General features: G+C 36.6%; 8 protein-coding genes across 8 annotated transcripts; 5 read left to right on the forward strand and 3 right to left on the reverse strand.

The window, feature by feature from the left end:
• Positions 1 to 387: 387 nt before the first annotated feature.
• On the reverse strand, positions 388 to 1,908 carry PRP9 (SF3a splicing factor complex subunit PRP9; the record flags this gene model as incomplete). Its single annotated transcript, XM_003956186.1, has 1 exon — positions 388 to 1,908. One exon carries the CDS (start codon positions 1,906 to 1,908, stop codon positions 388 to 390), a length of 1,521 nt encoding a protein of 506 aa, XP_003956235.1.
• A 173-nt stretch (positions 1,909 to 2,081) lies between these two features.
• Positions 2,082 to 5,003, reverse strand: DBP10 (ATP-dependent RNA helicase DBP10; the record flags this gene model as incomplete). The annotated part of the gene is made up of 1 exon (XM_003956187.1): positions 2,082 to 5,003. One exon carries the CDS (start codon positions 5,001 to 5,003, stop codon positions 2,082 to 2,084), a length of 2,922 nt encoding a protein of 973 aa, XP_003956236.1.
• Positions 5,004 to 5,594: 591 nt separating this feature from the next.
• On the forward strand, positions 5,595 to 6,668 carry MET22 (3'(2'),5'-bisphosphate nucleotidase; the record flags this gene model as incomplete). Its single annotated transcript, XM_003956188.1, has 1 exon — positions 5,595 to 6,668. One exon carries the CDS (start codon positions 5,595 to 5,597, stop codon positions 6,666 to 6,668), a length of 1,074 nt encoding a protein of 357 aa, XP_003956237.1.
• Positions 6,669 to 6,753: 85 nt separating this feature from the next.
• Positions 6,754 to 7,869, forward strand: INP54 (phosphoinositide 5-phosphatase INP54; the record flags this gene model as incomplete). The annotated part of the gene is made up of 1 exon (XM_003956189.1): positions 6,754 to 7,869. The coding sequence occupies one exon, from the start codon at positions 6,754 to 6,756 to the stop codon at positions 7,867 to 7,869; it is 1,116 nt and encodes a 371-aa protein (XP_003956238.1).
• A 364-nt stretch (positions 7,870 to 8,233) lies between these two features.
• Positions 8,234 to 9,616, forward strand: RIB2 (bifunctional DRAP deaminase/tRNA pseudouridine synthase RIB2; the record flags this gene model as incomplete). The annotated part of the gene is made up of 1 exon (XM_003956190.1): positions 8,234 to 9,616. One exon carries the CDS (start codon positions 8,234 to 8,236, stop codon positions 9,614 to 9,616), a length of 1,383 nt encoding a protein of 460 aa, XP_003956239.1.
• A 555-nt stretch (positions 9,617 to 10,171) lies between these two features.
• On the forward strand, positions 10,172 to 11,770 carry HST1 (histone deacetylase HST1; the record flags this gene model as incomplete). Its single annotated transcript, XM_003956191.1, has 1 exon — positions 10,172 to 11,770. One exon carries the CDS (start codon positions 10,172 to 10,174, stop codon positions 11,768 to 11,770), a length of 1,599 nt encoding a protein of 532 aa, XP_003956240.1.
• A 46-nt stretch (positions 11,771 to 11,816) lies between these two features.
• NUF2 (kinetochore-associated Ndc80 complex subunit NUF2) lies at positions 11,817 to 13,163 on the reverse strand (the record flags this gene model as incomplete). Its single annotated transcript, XM_003956192.1, has 1 exon — positions 11,817 to 13,163. The coding sequence occupies one exon, from the start codon at positions 13,161 to 13,163 to the stop codon at positions 11,817 to 11,819; it is 1,347 nt and encodes a 448-aa protein (XP_003956241.1).
• Positions 13,164 to 13,759: 596 nt separating this feature from the next.
• Positions 13,760 to 15,178, forward strand: NBA1 (Nba1p; the record flags this gene model as incomplete). Its single annotated transcript, XM_003956193.1, has 1 exon — positions 13,760 to 15,178. The coding sequence occupies one exon, from the start codon at positions 13,760 to 13,762 to the stop codon at positions 15,176 to 15,178; it is 1,419 nt and encodes a 472-aa protein (XP_003956242.1).
• Between the last annotated feature and the right edge of the window lie 111 nt (positions 15,179 to 15,289).

A 15,289-nucleotide genomic window follows, 5' to 3' on the forward strand; every position in this document is an offset into this window, starting at 1 on the left:
AAATTGAAGTATGTTAGTAAAGGCGCCATACAGTTTTTCAGAAATATAGGGGTAGTTGAGATGAGTAACGTAGAAGTTTTCTCAATCTTGCCTTTTTCCAGCATCCGCCAGTCGATACATACCAATTGGGCTATGTGGATCCATTCTTAATGTGATTTCTGTGGTTCAAACGGTTTCTCTTGTTCCTTTTTACAGCATCTAATTTTGTAGAACATTTCATGTTAATTCCTTATTTGAAATTTCTCGAAGAATGGAAAGATCGCAAAATATTGCGTATAAAGTGATATACAGCCCTCACTATAAAAGAACGCACCAAATAGAAGAAGTTACTACTACTATCTATATATGCATCTACATCAGTCTGCTAACTTGCTTGGGAGGGGGTGGCTAGAGTAAACCTTGTCTTTTTAAATCGTCATAGACTTTCCGTGTCAAAACGTTACCGTCTGCATCCTCAACTTCAATGTCCATATCAATTTTGCCGGAAGGTGCCTTCTTCTTTTGCGTGGATTGGATATGATCCCATAGGGTCTGTGCTTCTGTGATGGCCGTTATCCCGACGAATGTTGGAGAGGGTGTAATGCCTAGACAGCGCAGATGGTATTGATGTGTCTTTTCATTGAAATGCCTTTCGAAGGCCCTTCTGCCTTTGAATTCCCGATTACTACATATTTCGCAATAATAGGAAACATCTAGTCCTTGCAGTTTATATAGCCAAAACGGCATGGGTACTCCGTCAGGACCAAGGGGCATGTTGAATAGCCCATCTAAGATGCTCCTGTTACCGTTCTTGGAAGCATACTCGTCGTGTTCCTCATCTCCTTCCTCTTGTTCCTCCGATCCATACACGGGCGCATTGTATTCATTATTTAACCTTTCGAGTTCTTCTCTTCTTTCATTTGCAGTAAATGATATTTTACGTTCTGTAAACTCTTTGGTATTATTAAATTCTGTTCGTAAAAGATTGAGGAACCGGTATAGCTTATACTCTGATATGAGAGAATTTCGTCTTTTATCAACGTTTCTCTTGTGTTGCTTCCCTGGCAGATGATTGTCAAATACCGATTTTGTCTTGAATGACTTATTGCACGCTACACAGAAGAAACCATTTTGGTTGTTTAGTGGGTTGTCCAAATAAAGAATAAAGTCTTGTTGTAACCTCGCATTCACATATTCTTTGTCAATCAAGCAAAACTTCTTGAAGAAAAATGATTCAACGTATCCACTTATGGTCTTGATAAATTCCTGGTACCTTTGGTTTTTCCTATCCATATGTGGTGACTTGAGGTAGCTTTTAGTATCAAGGAAAGACTCGATTACCCTAAAAAAGTCCAACAATGAGTAACTGTCATCTTTGACAACGCTCAACCAGACATTATGAAATCTTTCAAGGTCCATACATTCTCCAAACTGTTCATCTCTTGTGAATGTTTGATTGATATCCAAATCTGCCGCACGCTTCGAAAGTATACTCTTTTGGGTTGTGGATGCTGAAAACATGGAGTAATAGTCTATTTTATCTTTCAGACTGGACTTAACATGTGACTTATTTTCAGTTATGGATGTTATGAAATCACCTATATCGCTAGATATCTGTGTAGTATCCTTTCTCTTCATCAACATATTCAATCCTTTCTGTTTGTTAGTATAGTCCTCTATAAACAATCTTATCTCATGCTGTTGGGCTACTATTTGCTTCTTGGATCTTTTAGCTTTCTTGGACTTATACACTCTATTATTCTTGATATCTATCGAACTTGGTACTTCAAGACTATGCTTTTCAAAACTCGAAAGCTTTTCCAAATAGTTGTAATAGAGTTCCGGGTTCCTCTGAAGCCTTTTCGCTATAGCATCTTCTATCACCTCCAAATCTTCACACAGATCCCTCTTTTCTTCCAAATTAGCCATGCCTCTGGTTTATGACCTGTTATTCCAATAGTGCCCTCTTCTTCAAAATTGCCATTATTTTTCAAATAGTGCGAGTCATCCCATCTCAAATTTCATCAACTTTAATTTAATGTACAAAAATTATATTATGAAGTTACAATATGTGTTTATATACGTATGAATTGAATATGCTTTTAAAATTTCCTCTTCTTAGATGGACGAGCGTTCTTAGCACGTCTATTTTCCTTGGCCATTCTCTCCTTTCTGATTTGTTCTGTAGATTTAAGTTCATTCTTCATGCCTGGGCCACTATAACCCTTGACGTGAGCACCTCTTGCTAGTGCGCTGGCAACCTTCTTCTTCTGCTTTTCATAATCATCTCTGAATTTATCAGGAAGTTTTGGTGACTTCATTTGTTTATGTTTGAATTTACCACGGACAGTTTTTTGACCATTGCTGTTATTTTCTGTAGGATTAGATAACAGATTAGTCTGCATAGTACTTTCTCTAGCACCAACTTTCAAAGGCTTCAACTTTCTTGCCTTGGACCATTCTTCGAATTTACCAGATCTGAAACTTGCTGCAATCTTTTGTCCACTTTCACCAACAATATATTTCTTATTATCAATACCTTGCATGTTAACATACTTCTTTCTCTTCTTATCCCATTTGACTGTTGCAGTTTGCTTATGAACTTGAACTTTATCATCTGAGTTCAAATCATATGCAGCCTCAGCAGCAGCATTGGTAAACCCAGTGGACAACTTATATTGTTGATCTTGAATAGCACTCGTTGGTGCATAATGACTTAAAAAGAAATTTTCATCTCTGAATGTCTTTTGCTCCGATTTTTTATTAGATGCTTCCAATACTTTGTCCGCATCTTCAAATTCTTTCAAAGCATCCTCAGGAACTGTATAGCCAGCTTCAAAATCATCACCTTTCAAAATTTGGTCTTCAATACGATGGGTAAGACCAGCAAGCCTTTCTTTTTCCATTAGTTCTCTTCTTTCTTCAGCCTTTCTTTGAATAGGTGCTAGTTGTCTACGTCTCCTTTTCATCAAAACTGACATTTCATCATCTGGGTTTCTAGCAAATTCAAAAACGGTTTCCTTGTTATGTCTATTCTGTAATTTTGCTAAGAATTGGAATTTTTCTTTTTCAACATTCTTACCAAATCTGATGTTCTGTTCATCCCAACCAGAAAGAATGATTTCTTTACTTCTTTTCATAGATTCTGGAGAAGCTGATGTTCTTGTTCTGAAATATAATTTTTCAGCTTTAAGAGCGGTTTGTTTCATCATCTTTAGATCGAAACTGCCACTCAGAACACCTGTGTACAAATCGTTCAAGTCTTCAACTTGTAATCTTGGGGCGGAACCCAATACCATCCTATTTGTATAAGAAGGCTTTGGATCTTGGAAAGTCAGTTCACTTTTACCTTCTGAAACCCACTTCTTCTTCATTATGTCACATGTAGCATCATACATCGAGGTCAACAATATTTTCTTACCTAAAAATAGTTCCAAATCTAACAAATAAGGAAGTTCATTTTCAGAAACAATCGAATAGGCCCAACCTCTATTACCTGCTCTGGCTGTTCTACCTACACGATGGACAAAAACCTTTGAAGACACTGGAAGTGAAAAGTTAATTACATTGGCTAACATTGGAATATCCACACCTCTAGCAGCAACATCTGTAACGACAAGAATTGACGTCAAACCTAATCTAAAGTTGTATAATTGGCGGTTACGTGCCCTTTGATCCAAGGTACCATAAATATACGACACTAGATACCCACAATCTTTCAATAATTGAGAAATATATTCGACATGATGACGTGTTGGTACGAAAATAATGGTTGCCTTTTCTGATGGCAACTGGTTGGCAGGTGGCAATCTTTGCTTCTTGAAATTTTTGCTCTTCCTTTTTTGCCTTCTGGTAGCCTCATCATCTTCAGAATCACTATCATCGTCAATCTTACTTTCATTGTTTAATTTTTTGATTTGCTCCTCAGTGGCAAGAGGAATACAAATTTCTTCTTGCAACAAATATAGCAAGTTTGCTTCTCTTTCTTCATTCTTAATTGATAAGAACAACATTTCTAAATTTTCACTGATCTTTGTTTCAGTGTCTAATCTGACTAAAACTGGGTTGGTCAAGCCTGCTTTTGCAAAATCGACTAAAGAGCTAGGCAAAGTGGCAGAAAATAACAAAGTTTGTCTGTTCGATGGTAAAGAATAAATCAATTCATTTAATTGTTCCTGAAAACCCATTTCGAACAGTCTATCAGCCTCATCAAAACAAATGTATTCTACCGACTTCAAATCTAGATTCATTTCAACTTTCAAATGTAAAAATCTACCTGGAGTGGCAATGATAACATCAGGATTGGCCATTATCATACCGAATTGATCTTCCAAGGAGTCACCACCGGTCAACAAAACACTACGTAAATCACTACCTTTCGAAAATTCTTTGAAAACATTATGGGTTTGCATTGCCAGTTCTCTTGAAGGTGATAATATAATCGCTCTGGCACCAATTTTACTAGAATGTGTCTTTAATTTCTCAATCATAGGTAACACGAAGGCCGCAGTCTTACCAGAACCTGTACGGGCCATACCGACAATGTCTCTACTCTGCAAAATCAATGGAATTGTTTTACGTTGAATAGGCGTTGGTTGTCTGAACCCCCTCTTTGAAATATTAGTTAGAATTAATTTGGACAAACCGAAACTAGCAAAACTTCCCTTCTTATGCTTAGTTTTGGTATTCAGGTTATTAGTTGAAAAATATGAATTTACATCATCGTCATTGTCATTTGCTTGCTTTTTTGAATCTTCATCGTCTGAAAGCTCTAATAGTGGGAAATCCTTAATAACTTTCTTCTCTTTCTTGCTCTTTTTTGGTACTTCTTCTACCTGCGACTTTTCATCGTCAGAATAACTTATAATATCTTCAACTTCTCCGTCTTGCTCATCGACATCACTATCAGAATCACTATCACTGGAATTCAAAGCGATGTTACTGGCAATATCGAACTCATTTGCGCTCTCAGTTTCAGAATCGCTATCGTGTTCTTGAAGGGTTCTCTTGTTTAAGGCGACCATGGCTAATACTGATGGATATCACCTGTCTTCTGTGTGAACGATTGTACTGAAATATCAGTAACTTTTTAAGCTCATCGCCTCTTTTAATTTTGGAAAATTTTTCAGTCCGCTAATATATAAATATATTCAATGTAATGGACCTATATGAGAAAACGATAAGTAAGATGGGAAAATGTATGTAATGTATGCGTATATGAGTAGTCTACTATTTCCAGAATATAATATCATTTACAGAGTAGGTGAATTTGTTACGGCTCGTCCATTGCTGGAGTATCACACAGCAAGTTTCAGTGAAGAATACCTAAAAAATATATCTGTTTCTTAAAGAGCTTTGCAAAAAAATTTGATATATTGTAATAGTGTAGAGCAATATACCTTATAACATCGTAGTCAATATATATTGACACCTACAAGAGGTGTTCTCTCGGTTGTTGGCATTATGACAAAGTTAGTTGTAAAAATGCTCATCTGGAGCAATATCACGTGCAATATGTATTTGAAGTTGAGCATTTCATTTTATATAAAGAGAGGACAACCTTCTCGACTGGATTTGTGTTGACCATAAAGAGAAACACCATTGAACTCAATACCATGCAATTTGAAAAGGAACTTCTAGTGGCTACGGAAGCCGTGCGTAAGGCTTCTTACTTGACTAAAACAATCCAAAAGGAAGTTATTTCTCATACAGAAGATACTATTACAAAATCGGATGAATCTCCGGTAACCATCGGTGACTATGCTGCTCAAACTATTATTATTAATGCAATCAAGGCTAATTTTCCTAACGATCACATTGTAGGTGAGGAGTCTGCCGATGGTTTATCTGATGAATTTTTATCCAAGATTTTGACTGAAATTAACAATATGACCGAAGTTTATAAGGATTCTACGATTGATTTCGTCAATGAAACATATCCATTGCGTACTGTGGATGACGTGCGTCAAATCATTAATTATGGTAATTATGAAGGTGGAAGAAAAGGAAGATTTTGGTGTCTTGATCCAATTGATGGTACTAAGGGATTTCTCCGTGGCCAACAGTTTGCTGTTTGCTTGGGATTAATCGTGGATGGTGTCACACAAGTAGGATGTATAGGTTGCCCAAATTTGAAACTTGATGACTTTGGATATGCTGGGCTACCTCGCTCTCAGGACTTTGGATATTTATTCAGGGCTGTCAGGGGTTCTGGCTCATTTTATAACACCTGCTCTCTTCAAGCCAAGAATGATTGGACCCAAATTCGTGTGAGACATTTAAAGAATACTGAAGAGATGATATCATTAGAAGGTGTCGAAAAGACCCATTCTTCACACGATGAGCAATCTCAAATAAAACACAAGCTGGGAATTACCAAGACCGTCAATTTGGATTCTCAAGTTAAATACTGTTTATTAGCATTAGGTGTTGCAGATATATATTTGCGTTTACCGATTAAGTTGAGTTTTGAGGAAAAGATTTGGGATCACGCAGCTGGAAATGTAATTGTCCATGAAGCTGGTGGATTCCACACAGATTCCATCCAAAACCTCCCATTAGACTTCGGTAATGGCAGAGTTCTGGCCACTAAGGGCGTCATCGCATCTAGCGGACCAAAAGAACTACACGATCTGGTCGTTACAACCTCCAGTGGTATTATCAAATCAAGAAGTGACTTTTCTTTATAGAGAATATATTTAATTTTACGTATTGCACATATAAAAAAACTTACGATGCCGTTTCAACTTTGAAGGAACTCCCAGAACATTAAACATGACAAAGGTATCAATAACTACATTCAATTGTGGCAAACAATTTCCTTTCGAGGATCAACATGGTTTAGATATTGTAATTCAAGAGTTGGTACCAGATGGACAGAATGCTCAGGATATTTATGGATTCGGATTTCAAGAATTGACCAAGATCTGGGAAGGCTCTTTCGAAGATACAACTGTGTCTTATCGAAAATTACTTTCTAGTAAAATCAAGCAGCATTTGAATGACATATTTCCAAATGAAAGATACGAAGTTGCTAGTACAAAGAATATTGGCGCGCTATTCTTAATACTGGTTGTCAATGAGCGGACATTCGACATTAATAACATACTCTCCAATCACTGTAAGTGTGGCTATTTCGGTTCAAATCTAAAAGGTAGTGTCTTTACTTGTGCCAATTTACACAATAAAAGGACTTCCAACAATGAAACGTTTACATTTATTAGTTGCCATTTAACTGCCAATGAAGGAGATGTTAATTTGCAATACAGAATTAATGATATCAATAAGATAATGAGTACATGCAAAAGAGATTTAGATGTTATGGATTATCAGAATGGCCATATTTTTTTCTTTGGAGACTTGAATTTCAGGGTGAACAGTTGGCTTAAAACCAGTGTATACAATGAAGATTCCATCTCTAGTCTTCTTAATAAAAACGACGAACTAAATATGGTCAGAAAGGAAGGCTTAGTGTTAAAAGAGTTTACGGAGGGTACCATTAGTTTCCCACCGACTTACAAGTATACACTTTCCGAGCTAAACAATTACAATGATAAAAGAATTCCCTCTTGGTGCGACAGGATTTTGTTCAAGATATATCCCAAGAACTTACCTCCAAAAATCGTTTCATATAATTCCAAAAGAAGAAATACAGGATTAAGTTTTACAGATCATGAGCCAGTGAACTTGATTCTTGAAGTTCCTGAAGTTCCAAGTAAGAAGGATTTTAGAAATGTAACAATACTTTCCAGAGTAAAAACATTTGAAGAAATGCTTGGTGAAGCTGCTGATTACATGTTTGGCTACATTGGGTGGTTGCTCTATAAGAAGGCTCATATTTGGCTTATCCTTGTAATAGTACTACTTTTCTTGCTATATAAAATTATCTGAAGAGACGTTAAAGTTACTTAAAGACCTTAATATCACTCAATGCCCTTACAAAGTACAGTATTTTCTTTCATGACACTGGAGGATAGCGTCCCCTGCAATAGTACCATATTCTTTCCACAGTAGTTCCCCTCAAATAATAGTGCATTTGCACTTGCTACACTGATGTATAAGTGGATATGTCTTTCAACAGAAGCACTGAATATCAGAGACAGTCTATTTTATTTTATTCTTACTACTTTTTTAATACTATACTTATTTATCGATATGAGTACGGCTAATATTTTTTGTCAGACGAAAAACTAAAAAGCTCGATGCTCATTGATAATCTAGAAAAGATGATAAAAGCCAAGTGACAGCAAGGATTATGGCTATTTCAAAGAAATCACAAGAAGAGTTCATCAGATGTTCAGCTGCAGAAAGAGATTTCGTCAAGAAAGAGCTTCTATTGAAGGAAAAACGGCTACAGAATTCTAAAACAGTCAAAGTTGGTCACCTACGAGACAAACAAGGATTTAAGTTGAAAAAGGTCGAAATAATACAAAAAGATACTGGCAAAGCTGACCCAGAATATGAAGTGGTACTAGATAAATCATTACGAAGGGTAAAACCATACTTTTTTCATTACAAAACATTTTGCAAAGAAAGATGGAGAGATAGAAAACTAATAGATATCTTTTTGAAAGAATTCAGGGACCGTGACGCTGACTATTACAGGAAGACCATTAATATGGGAAATATATTGGTCAATAACCTTCCTTCTACCTTGAACACAGTTGTTAAGAATGGAGATCTAATAGTACATAAAGTACACAGACACGAGCCTGCTGTGCCATCGAAACCAATAAAAACTGTATTTGAAAACGATAAAATTCTCGTTATAGATAAGACAGGTGGAGTACCTGCTCATCCAAATGGTCGTTTTAGATTCAATACTGTAACGAAAATCTTGGAAAGGCAGAAAGGGTACGCGGTTCATCCATGCAATCGCCTAGATAAAGCGACAAGTGGGTTAATGTTTTTAGCTAAGACGCCTAACGGTGCCGATGAGTTTGCAGATGAATTAAAATCAAGATCAGTTAGCAAAGAGTACGTTGCCAGGGTCGTGGGTGAATTTCCACTTGGTGATATTGTAGTTGATAAACCGCTGAAATCTATTGCACCCAAAGTTTCACTGAATGGAGTCTGTGAACTCACAGATATTGGGGCAAAATATGCTAGGACAATTTTTAAAAGAATCAGCTATGATGGTAACACAAGTATTGTGCAGTGCAAACCATTAACTGGAAGAACCCATCAGCTTCGTGTTCACTTACAATATCTGGGGTTTCCTATTGCGAATGATCCTTTATATTCTAATCCTAAAGTTTGGGGTCAAAATTTGGGCAAAAATGGTGAAGCTAATTTTACAACAGTCATATCAAGATTAGATGAAATTGGGATAAAGTGTGCTACTGAAAGTTGGTATTTTCCAATCTCCAACGCTGATCCACCAAGAAAAGAAATATGTGATGTCTGTGGTACAGAACTACCAACTGATCCCAATATCAATGAACTCGAGCTGTGGTTACATGCCTATCGCTACGAATCGAATGAATTAGATAAATTGACTGGATTAAAAAAATGGAGTTACCAGACGGACCTACCAGAATGGGCTTTTGGAGAACACCCAAAACATATGGATACTGCTTTACAAGAAGCCAGAAATCGCGAAGCTGAAGACGCTAACTCTAGTCATGGAGCTATTTAATTTTCAATTCTATGATCTAATCAACATGTTATTCAACTGAACTATCAAGTCATAACGACCAGATTCGTTCATCATGAAAGCATTTTGACACAATAAGCAAAAGAGAACTACAGGAAGAAGCGAGCTTTACGCATGATAGAAAATTCATCCGCCGCAAGATGAAACCTTGAGCAAGAATTATAAGACTCCTCCATCGGGAGAAACAACGTTTTCTTCATTGTACTGGATTCTGTCGTTATAGTTGCTAGTCCGCAAAATCGACTCGGCAACGTACGGACTGAATATACATTCCCGGCTATTAAAATATAATTGATAGACTGGTAAGCAGCTTCCCATTCAGTCCAAGGTGGCCACGACACGCCAGCTCAAATGTGTGATCTGATAGTTGAGAATCCTTTCGATACGTGTTGTGTCATCATAGTGCACGAACTGTTGTTTTATATGTTTTTTTTGTCATTTCTAGAAAGCAGGACGGGAAAAAAAAATAATGTAGGTATCAAATAAATTGATGATTAAAAGTTTCACAGTTCATCAAGAATCAGCCATCGGACCAACATGCTGGCGACCCCTATCGAGACTAGTACTGGAACTAAGAGACAACTAGAAAGTGAAACATCTTTACCTAGTGAACTTCCCGTTAGAGAAGAGGTAATACCAGATGCAAATTACGATGCGTCAGTAAATAAAAAACCAAAATTCTTAAAGGATACTGAATCACCAGGAGTATCTGATAATGAGAATGACGTGCCGTTAACAAATATAGAACCACTGAACGAGGATAGGGAAGCACTCAAACCTAGAAAGCCAGCTAAAAGGATTCTAATTGGCAAAGATCATGAGTCTGGTAAATACGTTTTTCCCGAAATGACCAAGGACGATACAGTTAATGCTAGAATGCATTTGAAATATTATGGACTAAAGACTTTTTTAGATTCTTATTTGCCCGAAAATCTGAACTCCTTGTATATATATTATTTGATCAAACTATTGGGTTTTGAAATAAAGGACAGAGAATCACTAGCCATGATATCCAGGTACGCAACCATGATAACAGAGGATATTGATGAGAAAAAATTATCTTACGATGAATTTGAAGATCCACTAGAGAAAAAACTGGCTGTAAAACTAGTTAAAGATTTACAAAAAGCTATAAATAAGGTTTTATCGACACGAATTAGTTTATCTAATTTCTACACCCTCGACCATATGGTAGCTAAATTGAAAACTGCAAAGAGAATAATAGTTTTGACAGGTGCTGGTGTATCAACATCACTTGGTATTCCGGATTTCAGGTCGTCTGAAGGTTTTTACTCAAAAATTAAACATTTGGGACTCGATGATCCACAAGATGTTTTCAACCTTGACATCTTTCTGCAGGATCCATCCGTTTTCTATAATATTGCACATCTTGTTTTACCACCAGAAAACATATATTCCCCTTTACACAGTTTTATAAAAATGCTGCAAGATAAAGGAAAACTCTTAAGGAACTATACCCAAAATATTGATAATCTAGAGTCATATGCCGGTATAAAATCTGAAAAGTTAGTGCAATGCCATGGGTCTTTTGCGACAGCTTCATGTATAACGTGCCATTGGCAATTACCTGGTGAGAAAATTTTTGACAATATTAGGAAAATGGAACTGCCGTTGTGCCCATATTGTTATCATAAAAGGAAGGATTATTTCCCATTGGAAGATGATAAGACTAGAACGAATAAACCAATCCCTATAGCCTCCCATAAATATTTTGGTGATACTACCCTGAAATCTTATGGTGTCTTGAAGCCTGATATTACATTTTTTGGGGAGGCTTTGCCATCAAAATTTCATAAAACAATCCGTGAGGATGTATTAAAATGTGATCTTTTGCTTTGTATTGGTACAAGTCTGAAAGTTGCACCAGTTTCAGAGATTGTGAATATGTTACCTGCTCATGTACCTCAAATTTTGATAAACAGGGATCCTGTGAAGCATGCAGAATTCGATATAGATTTACTTGGGTTCTGTGACGATGTGGCAGCATTGGTTGCACAAAAATGTGGCTGGGAAATTCCACATGAGAGTTGGGATAAATTAAAGGACAAGAAGTTCGATTGCATTGAAAGAGAAAAGGGTGCATATAATGTTAAGAGTGCGGAGCAAATAGAATAAAAACTATTACATAGATGGTTATGAATATATTACTTCTATACCTATTTCAATCCATATTTTTTAACATTTCTTGCATATATTTATTTATACGTCCTGCCAGAAGCGAATATTCCTGTTCAATTGCATCTATTTCATTATTAAACTCTTTTTTAAGTTCTGAGATCTCCGATTCGACTGACTTGAGCTCACCATTTATTATATCTCGTTGAATTCGGGTATCTGCTTCCTTTAATTCGATCAAAATTTCTTCATTGTACTTCCTTTCCAATTCATTCAATTTATTTTGATTCTTTTGGCTCTGTATTTCTGTAGTTTTTTGAAGTTCATGAAATTTTACCTGCTGTTGATTTAGTTGATCTTTCAAGATAGCTAATTTATAGAGAATGTTTGAAGACAGAATTTCCTTCAAATTTTCACGATTCGTTAATAGTTGTTGTTTGACTTCAATTAATGAAACTTCTACCCTATGTGGTTCCTGCAATTCTGTGGAAATGATTCTTAAAAGGTCATATAGCTCATTAATAACCCTTTCAAAGGTCTGTACAGACGTTTCTAGGTTAGTTTGTTTTGTTTCCAAATTTGATAGAGTTTCTTGTTTTTCTTTCAAGATTTTGGAATATTCTGATATTTCAGAATTCAATTTGTTGATATCAGTCGTTGAATATTTATTCAATTTTTCTCTTTTTGATTCTAATTCAACGAATTGAAATCCTAAAGTTTCTAGTTCCTTTAATAACTTTTGTTTTTCTGTCTTGTAGTTATTGTAGTCAATGGAAAGGGTCTCTTGAAGTTTTGTCAGTTTTTTTAATTCGGTTTCCAAGTTCTTATTCTTGTTTTCAAGTTCATTAAGATCTTCTTCACTGTTTCCCTCCAAACTATCATTGATATGACCAATTTGGTCTTCAATATCTTTAGTCTGTTGTCTTAGAAGATTAAAATCATCAAATTTTGATCGAAGTTCATTCAATAAATTCTCCATTTCATTGATAAATTTCTTGCAATCGAACATTCTTTCCTCACGGAATCTAGCATAATTGACAACAGCACTAAGCATTCTCCTCGTTCTTTCGAAATCTGGCTTATTTAAATCCATCATATTGAAATCATCAATACCAACATCTTGAAAGAATTTATAGCATGTTTTATTCAACGTTAATATCTGTAAAGTACCAAAAAAGATGGCATCCTCGTCATCTGGAAGGTTTCTTGTTGCATCCAAGTAAGAATCCGATGAAACACCTGTAAAACCTTTCACAATTTGTTGATACAATTTTATGATGTAAGTCGAGGTTGGTTTTCGTATATTTTCCTCTGCAGCCAAGTTAAAATCGCAGCTCTGAAGACACATGACTATCTCTGGTACATCTAAAAGGGGAAAGGAATCTTTACTCATGGTTCAATAATTCTTATATATGATATTTATAGTGTTTGAATAAGTATATGCTATTAAATATGATTTTTCTAAACAAACGTTTTTCATGTTAGTAAAGAAACGCGATACACGAAAAGAACATCGATGATGAATTGATATGACAACTGAGAGCGCAGTGACAATTTTGGAGCAAACGATACCAGAATACAAGAGCATCGAGGATTATGAGGTCTATTCTGTTCAGTTGCTCGAAAACCAAGCCGTTGGCCACGCCGATATATGTCGTATCGTACTCACATCCAGTTCCTACAATGCTAACCACACATGACTCCACAACCTTCGCTTCCACCAGAGACACCAAGAGCAGCAGTTCCCATGTGTGGCAGCTCAAATCGCAATCAGCCCAAGTTGCTGGTTGCCAAGGCCACTGAAACTTCCTCCAATCTGTCTGCTCATCTCGTTTTTCATGATTGTTTGCATATTTCCTAATCGAGAACTCGCCTCGAGAAATCGAAATTGAATGATCCAAAGAAAAGTTTCGATTGATTCGAAGATTAAGAACAACTGGGAAAAGCCATTAAATAGCTAAGCTTGCCCCCGGTAGAACCCTGTCCGCCATGTCTGTGAATACTCAAAGATTGTCAGCAATGATAGACTCATTGAACAGTGGCAGCAGTGAAGACGACTTACTAAGCGTACGTCAAACTGTGTCACCCGCTAAAACGTCTCAACCTCTGAAATCCCCTACTGTTGACGAGTCCCCAACGTCTTTTAATAACAGATCAAGCATGATTTCTACGTATTCTGGTGTCGTTCAAGAAGGTATAGAAGTATCGTACGTGGTGAAAAAAGCTATTGTTAGTAGTCCCTTGAAAAATGAGGCCCAGTTAAAACCCAAATTACCAGATTTGCCATCCGAAGAAACCCTCAGGAAAACTAGTCTTGCAAATAGAAGTATAAGTCACTCTAATAGCACCGGCAATCTAATCGTCAATAATTTGCCTGACGGGAAGCCAGTTGAAAGATCAAGCTCAACGAGACATGGCACATTAAGACTGCTAACTAGTCCCAAACGTAAGGCAAAATATGATTCGATTAGCTCCGGTAACATGGCGAGCGAAAGCGGTTCTTCATACTACCAGGTGACAAGAGACGAAGATCCCGCAGATAATCGTGTGAGTGCAATTCAATTCAAATATAACGCAACGGAATCCATCCATAATTTAGGTGAAGTCAATGAATCAGCTGAAAATGAGTCCATTGTTTCTAGTATTGTCCCTTCATTAACAATCAAGGATCATAGAGATGAAACTGAAATTACGCCATTACGTACAGAACTCAATTCATTCAATCCTACTGTTCCCCCAAGAAATAAAAATAGACCTGCCTCAAGAATCTTTTCTCAAGGTAGTTTGTCTGATGAGGAAGAGAAAGATACACCAGAATTAATACTTGTCGGGTCCGACGATGATGATCATAAGGAACACAATATCGTGGAGGATTTGAAAATGTATGGAAATGCAAAGATAAGGAATCCTTCAATAATTTCAGAAGCAAGCAATACGAAGTCAGAAGCTTATTATTCTGCGGCAAGTAATTTCTTAGCGGGAGATGATAGCAGCTACATAAGTAGACCATTACCTGGTTTACCAAATCGTGAAGATACATTAAGGAGAAGTGAATTTAAAAGCCAGGACAACACAACAGAATATGAAGACATAGGAAGTATAGACACAAAGGGGAAGCAGGAAGAGAAACCAACCAAAGGCAAGAAGAGGAATAATAATTCGAAAAACACTCGGATTTCAGACAATTTTGACATTGACACATTGAATCAACTACTGACGTTGACGCGAGGGACATTGGTGGGTTCTGAATTCGCAAACTTAGGTATGAAATTGGAAGAGAAGAGACTTCTGGAAAGGCTAGTCGATTCCCTATCAAGATTGACGGCAGACATGATTTTAGACCCCGAACGGTATGAAGAGGGCCTCAGAAGGTTAGAAAAGGCCGCCAAGGCCCTAGATGGGTTTTAATAAACCGATGGGTAGTTTTAACTTCATCTCTCCATAAATTTATATTTCTGAGTTGCATTCTACTTTTATATTTAACATTCAAATTAATTGTATTCTTCTTAAACTCAATTC

This window comes from Kazachstania africana, chromosome 3 (assembly GCF_000304475.1).
Source record: "Kazachstania africana CBS 2517 chromosome 3, complete genome".
Lineage (NCBI taxonomy): Eukaryota > Fungi > Ascomycota > Saccharomycetes > Saccharomycetales > Saccharomycetaceae > Kazachstania > Kazachstania africana.